General features: G+C 32.9%; 2 protein-coding genes across 8 annotated transcripts in view; one reads left to right on the top strand and one right to left on the bottom strand.

The window, feature by feature from the left end:
* ppp1r7 (protein phosphatase 1, regulatory (inhibitor) subunit 7) overlaps positions 1 to 5,841 on the bottom strand; it is a gene marked incomplete at its 3' end in the record, with an annotated part of 9,071 nt that extends 3,230 nt beyond the window's left edge. Inside the window, 7 exon segments of the mRNA XM_024274512.2 lie at positions 1,784 to 1,900; positions 1,976 to 2,138; positions 2,231 to 2,361; positions 2,941 to 3,006; positions 3,205 to 3,260; positions 4,901 to 4,993; positions 5,691 to 5,841. Of these exon segments, the coding sequence (XP_024130280.1) occupies positions 1,784 to 1,900; positions 1,976 to 2,138; positions 2,231 to 2,361; positions 2,941 to 3,006; positions 3,205 to 3,260; positions 4,901 to 4,993; positions 5,691 to 5,730 (666 nt within the window).
* A 2,205-nt stretch (positions 5,842 to 8,046) lies between these two features.
* si:dkeyp-13a3.10 lies at positions 8,047 to 11,455 on the top strand. 7 transcript variants are annotated; one of them, XM_036216523.1, is made up of 6 exons: positions 8,068 to 8,733; positions 9,561 to 9,743; positions 9,816 to 10,244; positions 10,472 to 10,489; positions 10,765 to 10,868; positions 11,198 to 11,455. In XM_036216523.1, exons 1-5 carry the CDS (start codon positions 8,646 to 8,648, stop codon positions 10,848 to 10,850), a joined length of 804 nt encoding a protein of 267 aa, XP_036072416.1. In that variant the 5' UTR covers positions 8,068 to 8,645; the 3' UTR covers positions 10,851 to 10,868; positions 11,198 to 11,455. The 7 variants fall into 7 exon arrangements, 5 of the variants coding, with proteins under 5 accessions (XP_036072413.1, XP_036072414.1, XP_036072416.1 ...); XR_002919543.2 differs by having other exon boundaries at positions 8,080 to 8,733; positions 9,816 to 10,073; positions 10,146 to 10,244; positions 10,379 to 10,489; positions 10,765 to 11,455; XM_024274513.2 differs by lacking the exon at positions 11,198 to 11,455 and having other exon boundaries at positions 8,088 to 8,733; positions 9,816 to 10,073; positions 10,146 to 10,244; positions 10,765 to 10,932.
* Positions 11,456 to 11,461: the final 6 nt, after the last annotated feature.

The following is an 11,461-nucleotide window of genomic DNA, read 5'->3' on the forward strand; positions in this document are numbered from 1 at the left end:
GAATTTTGTTGCATTACCTGCGATAATGCTAGATAATGCTTTTTGTAGTTGCTGAATATGCTGAAGCTTTTTACTGAAAATGGTAACGGAATTTACTTTAACTGCTGAAGGGATTTGCTAAAAATGTAAAAGCTATTTGCAAAATGTTAAATTTGCTAAAAAGACTGAAAATCTTGTTAAAGAACTATGAAAGAGCGTTAAAGTTGCCTAAATTTCTGAAAATAATTGTAGCAAAATTGCTTAAAAATCCCTAATAAATGCCATTTTTTCATAAATATTTAGTGTTGCTTAAATACTAGCCCAACTCCAAATTAGCCCCCAAAAAACCTTTGTGGAGCCCAAATTAGCCCAAAAAAGCTAGCTTGTTGCTGAAATACTAGCTAAACTCCTTAATAACCTAAATTCCTCTGTAAACACATTAGTCAAAAACATTAGCATGTTGCTAAAATAGAAGCTAGACTCTAAATTAGCCTATAAAAACCTCAGCTGATAACAAATTAGCTAAAAACGTTAGCATGTTGCTAAAATATTAGCTAGACTCTAAATTAGCCTATAAAAACCTCAGCTAATAACGAATTAGCCAAAAACGTTAGCATGTTGCTAAAATATTAGCTAGACTCTAAATTAGTCTATAGAAATCTCAGCTGATAAGAAATTAGCTAAAAATGTTAGCATGTTGCAAAAATATTAGCTAGACTCTAAATTAGCCTATAAAAACCTCAGCTAAAAACGAATTAGCCAAAAACGTTAGCATGTTGCTAAAATATTAGCTCGACTCTAAATTAGTCTATAGAAATCTCAGCTGATAAGAAATTAGCTAAAAATGTTAGCATGTTGCTAAAATATTAGCTAGACTCTAAATTAGCCTATAAAAACCTCAGCTGATAACTAATTAGCCAAAACGTTAGCCTGTTGGTAAAATTTTAAACCTCAGCTGATAACAAATTAGCCAAAAACATTAGCATTTTGCTAAAATATTAGCTAGACTCTAAATTAGCCTATAAAAACCTCAGCTGATAACAAATTAGCTAAAAACGTTAGCATGTTGCTAAAATATTAGCTAGACTCTAAATTAGCCTATAAAAACCTCAGCTAATAACGAATTAGCCAAAAACGTTAGCATGTTGCTAAAATATTAGCTCGACTCTAAATTAGTCTATAGAAATCTCAGCTGATACGAAATTAGCTAAAAATGTTAGCATGTTGCAAAAATATTAGCTAGACTCTAAATTAGCCTATAAAAACCTCAGCTAATAACGAATTAGCCAAAATCGTTAGCATGTCGCAAAAATATTAGCTCGACTCTAAATTAGCATATAGAAATTTCAGCTGATAACAAATTAGCTAAAAACGTTAGCATGTTGCTAAAATATTAGCTAAACTCCTATTTAGCATAAAAAAAACCTCAGTAAATGCTAAATTAGCAAACAATAAGCTAGGTATAAATTGGTATAAATTTTTGGGAAAATTTCTAAAAGATTAAAACATAGTCCATGCATATTTTTAAAGGCGTGTTGCTAATCTTTAAATTTGAAGACTTTCTCATGCATTTCTTACGGGGCATATTTTGTTAAATATTTTCAAAAACTTTAAAGTTTATGAATACCAAAAATACAAGCAATAATGTCCTGAACAATCTCGATACCAAGATTGGTGAAATCGCTGAAAGTGTAAATGAGTTTTTACGTGCTAAAAAATGTACAAAAAGGAGCAGGAGAATCACAATAATTAATACTAATACTTGTCTTGAAACTCCCAAACAGAAAGGTGAGTGTCAAAGTACCTGAATGCTTAAAATAGAGAGGTTGTGTAAAGCATCCAGGTTCTGAAGCTTATTTATTTTATTGGTGCCGAGAAACAAACTTGTCAACGATGTAAGGCCGTCAAGGTTCTCAATGACCTGTGAAGAAAATAAAACAGCATAAATGTGCGAGAAGGAACTCCAAAGACAAAAAAAATATCCATGGCCCCGTACCCGGATGCGGTTAGAGCCCAGCTCCAGCATCTCCAGGAGGCTGAAATGCTCCAGGCTGGCGATGCTGGTGATTTTGTTGTGAACCAGGAAAAGTTTTTTCAGTCGAGTCAGTCGCTCCAAATTCTCGATCTTCCTCAAAATGTTGAACGAGACGTCGAGCTGCCTGTGGGTTCATTAAAACACATAAAAATCAAACTCCAGAAATATATGTATTAAATTGTGTGCAAGAAATAAGACTTTTTTTTTTTTACTTACTCTAACTCTGTGAGGTTGTCCAGGTTCTCCAGTTTTCGGATCTGATTGTCATAAAGATCTAGTTCTCGCAGTGAGCTCAAGCTCTCCAGGTTTTCTATCTTTTTGATTAAGTTCTGTCGTAGGGAGAGCGTCTGAAAAATAAAAAAAATAGAAAAATATGAAACTAAACAAACGCAAATGGAAACATTTTTCTTTTATTTTACCAAAAAAATCAAAGCACAAACAGGGGTCTGCAACCTTCAAAACTTAAAGAACCATTCGAGTCGGTTTCTCACTGTTAGGAGCCACAAAGTCTTAAATCATGCTTAAAAAAATAAGACTCTGATTTCCACTAATATTTAATTGTTGCTATTATGATAACTATGAATGAAATATTGATTTTTTGTATAAATAAAACATAAAGAAAAAATAGCTCTTTTTCAAAATCTGAAACTGTTTACAACTTTTGACAGAGGTTCACATGAAGTCCTTTCAAAATAAAAGACATCCTATACCACATCTCAATGCAAAAAATGTAGTAATGGGTAGTGTGATGTCAGCAGTAATTAAAATAAAAAAAACTGTTTATTTGACCTTTTGTGGTAAAATAATTGAAACATTTTTTAACCAGAGAGCCACAGTAGAGGGTTAAAAGAGCCACAGGCTGCAGACTCACAGTATAAAACAAAACACTTTTATCTTGTCATTATAAGTGAATTGAAACGACTTACTTTAGCTTTCTGTAGCACCTCAAGTCCTTCAATCTTTCCAATACGACAATGAACAAGATCAACGTCCTGAAGGAAAAAAAAAAAAAAACAACCACTGACTGCAAGTTTTGTGTCGTATGCAACAACACAAATAAAACCACTTCTCTTTTTCTATTCAATGTATAAAGCTAAAAATTGTTGTTTTGTACATTTATGATCACATACAATAATTCAGTAAAAGCTGACTGAAGTAGATTACATTTTTTTATGAATGTACCAACTTACCTCTTCCTCTGGATCCAAAGTTATGGTGTCCATATCAACCGGTGACTCTTCTTTGGCTTTACAGAAAACACAAATATTTTAAGAAAAACCAACCAAACAAATAAAAACTGAAACTTTTTTCTTTTTTTAGAAATTCTGCGACTGTAAGCGTGAAAAATGCTTGTCCTTCCTTTCCCATCATCCCTTTGTTTACACTAACTTACAGCTAATCAAAACCCCAACTTAGCATTAATGGTGCAACAAAAATGACAATAAATAAAATAAAATATCAGAACAATTCAGTCATAAGGTTTTGAGCTAGGATAGGGGTCCAGAGCCACATGTGGCTTTTTTATCTCTCCATGGTGGCTCTCTGGCTGAAGGAAAAATAAAATAATAGCAATTTTTTAAAGTAAGTATTACTTAAGTAGCATAAATGTATGAATGCTCAGTGAGCATCAACACTATAGTGATTCTCCTGGAATTTTCCGTACTTTTTTTGGCCGTAAAAACTCAATTACGATTTCATAAACTTTATAGTTTTTCAAATATGCCCCATAGGAAATGAATAAGAAAGTCTTCAAATTTCAAAATGTTAAGTAGATTTGCAACAAGTCTTTGAATATATTCATGGACTATGTTTTTATTTTTTAGAGTAATTTTCAAAAACCTAATAATTTAGCAACATGCTAATGTTTTTGGCTAATTTGTTATCTACTGGGGTTTTTAGGCCAATTTAGAGTTTAGCTCCTATTTTAGCAACATGCTAACAATTCTGGCTAATTTGTTATTTACTTAAGGTTAATTTAGAGTTTAGTTTCCATTTTAGCTACAGGCTAAAGTTTTTGATACTTTAGATTACTAAGGAATTTTAGGCTATTTTAAAGGTTAACTAGAATTTAATCAACAAGCTAGCCTTTTTTTAGGCTAATTTGGAATTTAGCTAATATTTTAGCAATATGCTAACATTTTGGGGCAATTTGTTATCTATTGGGATTTTTAGGTTGTTTTTGAGGTTAGCTAGTAATTAATCAACAAGCTGAAATTTTTGGCTAATTTGGCGTCAACTAAAGTAATTGCAAAATCACATTTTTTTTTAGATGCTAGTGTCTTTTTTCTGTTTTTGCTTTTGTACGTGCCAAAAACAAGACATAATTCATATTTATATAAAAAAAAAGGTCATGAATGCAGATCCAAATTTCTTAAAGGTTAAAATAAATCTAGGTGGCTCCTTCTATGTTTTGATCAGTTGAAAAAAAGCCCAAATAGCTCTTTTCCTGTCAAAGGTTGCAGACCCCTGAGCTAGGATAAGGAAAACAAACATGGATATTATTTTTCTGCAAGCGAGAAGGGAGTGCAGTAGGCTTTTTTAAATAGAATTTATGTTCGTCTCCTCCTGATTTACCACAATTTGAAAAAAAGAAAACCTGAGAAATGCACTTGTTGTAAAATTAATTCTTGTCATATATGTCCTCATCCTAATAAAATTGCTAAAATAACATGCTCCCAAATCGTGAAACTGTATTTAAAAAAGTATCAATTTCTAAAAAAGCGTGTAACATTCTGATTATTTGATTTTTTAATTAATTATTTTGTTGTTTAAATATGAAGTACTGCCTGAAATCTTCATCAAGAACCCCTGAATGAGATCCACTCATCAGAACAAACATTTTATAGACAAAGTATTCATAAAGTTGATGAATTGTCAGGTGCTTACTTGTTCCAGAGGGCTGGTTGGGATCCACATCCCCATTAATACTCTTCCTCCTTTCATCATCCCCGGATTCTTCGGAATCACCCCTTCTGTCAACTATAACCGACAAAACAAAGGTTTTATTTACTCAAAAGACCATTTTATCTGTGTTTATGTAGGACTGACATTCATCTTTGATTTTATTGAAACAAAGGCCCGTCTCTCTGTTGTGCAGGAGCATTTAAGGTCCGCCTGGTCAACGAGTTCTGGTGGCCACTCGTTAAAATATTTTCGTGTATTAGAGCCAAAGTTGATAAAACACGATGAAAACGTCACATTTTTAAAAATATGTACGCTCAAACAACTCTAAAATGCCTTAAAACCTTTACCAGTCTCCAAAACCTAACTATTTAGTTCGTTTTTGTGCTTTACAAGCACTCACTTTAAAAACTGTTCATCATGCTAGTTAGCTAACAATCCGATGGGAAGCAATTTAGCAGGCTAACGGGTCCAATTTGGTAATATTAATGTCCATATAAATATACGAAACTTAAAAAAAATATGTCTGTTGAAAAAAAGCTTTAACTTCTGAAGAAAATTGGGTCGATAAATAAAATACGTGGCTATTGGCTAACGAAAGATAGCGTCTTGTATGTAGCTTGCTAGCTAGCAAACCTGGGGTGAAGGTATAGTCGAAAACAATGATGCTTTGAGTATAGCCTCACCACGATCTTTACATATTTTAAACAAATGCTTATTTGCTGGGGCCACATCATTAGATCACGATAAAATCTTTGAAAATGTGTATACCCACCTTCCATTTCTTGAAGCTCTCCAACAGACAGAGAAGCCATGTTTAGTGTAAACACTCCTTGACAAGCGCACAACCAATCCAGTGGAGCTCAGTACCTCCGCCAGACACTAGGGGGCGATAAAGCCAAACAGTGGAAATTATGTGTGTTGTGGTTACTTCAAGGACGTGCAAAAAATAAGAGAAACACTAATGGAAATAAAAAATACATTAATTTTACCTACTTAAAGATTGTATAAATATATATAAATATACTAATTGATATATTTTGTGTCATGTTGTGTTTTTAATTAAATCAATTATCAATAAATGTTATTTTTATTGTTCAATTATGTATTTTCTTTGGGAAATTCCACATTAAAAAATGTAAATGTTCCAATTCACAATTTTGTTTTATTGAATTCCATCAGTAATCTAAACCATGTTACAGAACAATTGAACACATACAAAATAGAAAAGATGAGGGACATTTCATCTTAACGGCATATTAAAAATATATTCTATATTAAAAAAACAAACTTAAACATCTGAACAGAAATGTTGATTTTTGATGTGCATGTTGCACAATATCTACAGTGTTTTCTCTTACCTATTGTACTGTGTATATTTTAATAAACAGTTTTTAGAAAAAGGGGAGAGAAATTTTTAACAGCTTTGAAATGACAATATTTTAGCATTATCTTATTTCATAAAAAAACATTCCTCATTCTGCAAACACTTTTGCCTAATTTACCTCTAGCCTATGGTTATTTGGGGAATAAACCTCTTTTAATGTGAAATTTGTGTCTTCTTTATTATAAATGCAATAGAAAACATCTATATCATGAGAGAAATCAAACATATTTTGGTAATAATTGTCCACAAAATATCGTTTATATTAATGAATTCAACGATCATTTCATTTTAAGATTTGGATTATTACCACAAATTAGCTATTTTCCTTTAGTATTATTGAAACTTTTCACACATTTGCAATCTCCATAAATGTTACTTTGATGTGATTTGCTGATGTGAAAAAGAAAATCAAGTTGACCCATTTCTGGATCATATAAACCAGTGGGATTTTAAAGATTTCCTATCTGAAATCTTTCTGTTCTCGTTACATCTGCTTTCTTTCAGGAATCGTTCTAATTTACGATTTTTTTTTTTGCCGCCCTCTGAAAATCTGAGGTCACCACAACAACTTACATAAATGTTCCTTCCTTCTTATAACAAAGCACGCCTGTCTGCGAACTACAGTAGCTGTTTACATTGTCCATTGGCAGACGAGTGAATGTTCTGGACACTATGTGTTCATTACGGTTCAAGCACATGTTTCCTCCAGCAATAAGAAAAAAAAATTCCAACTCAAAGAATCTGACAGAAGCTTTAACATTTAAAATAAAATACCAAATGTTATATTTCTTGGACAATCAAGTTGATTGTTTATTTAAAAAAACATCAGATAAGGTTTGAAAGTTACACATCCGGACTCAGAGTTATACAAAATGTTCCTTGTTATCGTAGAAATGAAGACAAGGGACTGTGTTTTCTAGAGAACCATTAGAAATAAGTTAAACAGGTCAAATTGTCCAAGATTTTTGTGAAAAAGTAAACAAAAAAAGAATAATTGACATGGCAAACAGCAAGAAATGTTAACAGATTAACTCTTGAAATGGTTTATCGTAAAATACTTTTTTTAAGTAAATATATAACCATTAAGAAAATACCTAAAATTACAATGTGTTTTCCAAAATTTAAGATTTTTTTTACTTATTCCAGAAAAGTTAATTTGACAATCAAATGTTTGTGAGCACAAAACTGACAAATATTACCCAACTTTCTGTAAAATAAATTAAATGAAACGTTTCTACATTGTTTTTGACTTGCACTTTTTGTCACTTTATGGTTTTGTCAAAAACATGTCTAACACTAACAAGAAGGAGCAAACTACATTGTATTGACTGCTGGTCTGATTTTAGGATTGGGGTCAAGGATGAAGGATGAGAAGACAGACAGTATTCTTATCTTTTTCAGCTCACGATAATTTATTTCTAGGGGAAAAAAACTTATGAAATAAGACAATCAGATCCCAACATTAATCTGAAATAAGATAAAGCCAACTTAAAAAAAAACAGTATTATATTCACTTCTGATGTGGGGAAAATGTGATAAAGTGCCAAGAGTCTATACTTTTGCTTTTGCTTTTGCTTTTGCTTTTGAACCACTGTTGGTCTCATTTATTTTTGCTATTTTACTGTTTATTAAAATAAAAATACAATTTCATAGGTCTGTCAGTTTTATAACTGTGTCATTCATGGTGATTTATCAGAAATGTACCCACATAATGTGTTTATTCTTTGGATTATTGAAAGCAATAGTATAATTCAGTGTAGTATAGCTGTGATTATATAAACAGTCACCACCAATTAATTAAACAATCGATCAATAATCAATTAAGGGATCCAAAAATAGTCTATTTTGAAAAGATACTTGAAAAACCAAGGCATAAATTAAGTAAAGCAACATATAATGTGACCAAATGATTAAATTAAGATAAAATATTTTTTTTTTTGTATAGTGGGCAAACTTTGAATACTGACGTTCCAAAATAGTTTTATTTTATATTATTTTCAGTAAAATCCCGATGAAGATCGAATTTTCTGGGTACTTTTGAAAGACAGCGAGCTTGGAAAGTGGACGCGACTGCGCAGGCGCGAGCTTTACAGCCAATCAGAAGAGGACATTTAAATAAATAAATAAATAAAAATATCTCGAACCAAAAGTGAAGCTGAGCGGCGGAGGGGTGTGCTCCGTGGTGGATTCCTGTCTGTCCCAGCCCGAAAACAACCTTTGTTCTGTTATATTTGAAAGTCAGGGATATCGTTTTTTTGTTTGTTTGTTTGCACAGAGATGTAGAAGTTTGTCGTAGAAATTTGCATATATTTGTGATAATTTTGTCTTCAACCTTTCAAGAAAATGAGGATCACAGAACTACTCTTTTACTCATTTATTTATTTCCTGTTGTTGAGCCAGTTATCAAAGACTGCTCCGTTTCCTCCTCTAGGTAAGAGAAAACGGTTTTCTACCCAAACCTTAACATTTCTTACTTGAGAAATTGCATTCTTTTTAATTAGCCAAAATACGTTTTAAGTTAAATACAAAACCAACAAAATGCCGGGAAAATTGATTTTAAAAATTGCCTTTTTTTTTAATTCTTAAAATTAGTTTTCTAACATTTTTTTAGACCAAGGTACAAAATGAGGGTCTGAAATATTTTTTTGCAGTAATTTGTTAAATTTTGGCTTTTTTAAAATATATTCTAAAAGGAGTTTTCTAACTTTTCTAAAGCGATGTACAAAATGAGGGTCTGAAATATTTTTTTTTTGCAGTAGTTTGCTAAAATTGTGTATTTTTTACCTTTTAAAAATCAGTTTTCTAACATTATTCTTTTGTTTGCAACTGTTCTTAAATGAAATGTTTTTATTTTCTAACTGTCCTTTTTTTTGGTCACCTCTTGGCCAGGACTCACTTGTAAAATATATTTCTTAATCTCAATGGGACTTCCTGGTTAAATAAAGGTTAATAAAAAAAAAAAAAAGCAAGGCACAAAATGAGTATTTAAATACATTTTTGCAGTAATTTGTCTTTTCTGTGGCTACCATACATCTAAAGATCTGCAAGTTGTGACCTGCAGGTTGTACAGAATACCACCATGCTCTACTGCCTCCCAAAAATCAAGATGGAATTCTTAAGCAAACACACAACAATAAATAAACAACATTTTTTATTGTACAAATAGTCACTTTTTTTTACTGTAATGACTTTTTTAAGTTCATTGATCACATACTCTGGTATTTACTAAAAACATTTTTTGTGTGTGTGTCTCCTTAGATGCCATCATTGTCCAGATCCAGCACTCGGGAGTGGTTGGAGGCAGTTATGTTGCTAAGCAGGTTCTTTTCAATGGTTTGCCTCTGAGCAACACGAGTCGGGAGGTCAGCCACATCCTCCAAAGCTTATCAACTAAAGAACTTTTTCCTTTTAATCGTAGCATCAGTCAGATTCCAGCTTTAAGTAAGTCGTCTTACATTTACAGATGGATTCCATTGTATGATCGTTTAAATGATTTTTCTTTACTGTTTATAGAGGATCACACCATCGTCTGCCATCAAGAGTGCGTTCTAGAGAGTCATCGGCTCCAGTGGAGTGAGCACGTCTTTTATGATGGTGAAGTCTATCTTCGCCTGGAGCCCAACGGCACGTGGACGGCTCTCGTGCCACAAGCGGTGCTCCTCAAGGGGCTTTTGGAGCAGACGGGACGACACGGGGGGTCCGAGAGGACCCGGCTGCAGAACGGTTGCATGCAGCTCATGAAAGAACTGAGACTTCCTGACAAACCGTCAGGTATTTCCTCTCCTGTTTCCAAAAGTGCTTCCTTTTTGTTTGAATTGCTCATTTTTGTTCCTTTTTCTTTAGGTTCAGGAATTGTTTCTACTCGAATTCTTATTCCAGTTTTGGGTGTTGTGGCTTTCGCTGGACTGATTACAGTGAGCATTCTCGTTTCCAAAAATCGAGGTAAGTTGTGTTTTTTGTTTTTTTTGTTTTTGAATTTACTTTTATGGTTCATAAATGGTACTTCTCAAAGCAGGAAAGTCCCATTTTTACAGCAGTTTAGAGTTTGCTATTCAGCATTTATTGTTTTTTTGCAGCCCGCTTCATCACATGATTATCTGAACCGGGTCTTTACTACAAGAAAATGTAAAGCAGCATCATGTGTTTGTCTTTATCTTCTCTCTGTTTAGGTTGGACACACCCTGGAGGTAAGAAAAACAACCACTCGTCTGTTTTTATTCTACTTTTTCTACACTTCTCAGCTGATGTTCTCAGAAGATCGAGAACAAGTTAAATATTACTTAAAAACCACATAACCTCCCTTATGATGTGCGTTTGAGTATTTTTAGTCCAGTCAGGAGTGGTTTTTTTTTGCTGGTAACAGTTTATGAATATTGTAGGTCAACAAAAAATCTGTTCCTGGATATAAAACTTATGTTTTTTTGAGCAAAATAAACTAACTTGCTTTTATAATTCCTTGCAGGTGTTATTGGGTCCCTTATTCATTATCCTGGGAACCTGAATGACTTGGGTCCAGACACAAAAGACAGCGGTTACAGAACTCTGTGACTTTAGGACATCACAAAGGTCAGAGGTCATCAACCTCTGCTGCAGCTTCCTGCTGCATTTCAGAATAAAATATGAGGATTTATTGTAGTAATTATTTTCCTAATTCAAAAACAAAGAGGATGATATAAAATCGAAATAATGCGTGATTAAAAATATGTTTTCCCTCTTTATAGACATCAGAACTGCCAATAAGTGACAGCTGTCTGAGATTTCTATCATTTTTTAACCCGAGGACAGTTAACTTGGAAAATTCTTAGTAAAGTCGTATGTTAAGACAGCAGAATAGTCAATGCTTTGTGGGCAGATTGCTTACTAGAAAACAACTAAATGCTCCAAAACCTTTCCAGATTAATCCCTCAGCTTTTGCTCAAAGATGTCTGGATAGAGATGAGAGAACTGAAGCAGAAAGATGATGTGAGGACTCCGGGTTACATCAGGCGTCAAGTGCCAGTAAAGGAAAAACAAAACACAGAATATCGTGATATTTTTTAAAGTTTACTGATGGTGGATCCTGTCTGCTTTTTTCATCCGTTCAGGAAAATCTAAAATGTTGACATTAATCTTTTTTTTTTTTTTGGAGTCAAAATGTTGCAGTTCTATGGAGCCCAAAC

Source organism: Oryzias melastigma, linkage group LG17 (genome assembly GCF_002922805.2).
Source record: "Oryzias melastigma strain HK-1 linkage group LG17, ASM292280v2, whole genome shotgun sequence".
Classification (NCBI taxonomy): Eukaryota; Metazoa; Chordata; class Actinopteri; order Beloniformes; family Adrianichthyidae; genus Oryzias; species Oryzias melastigma.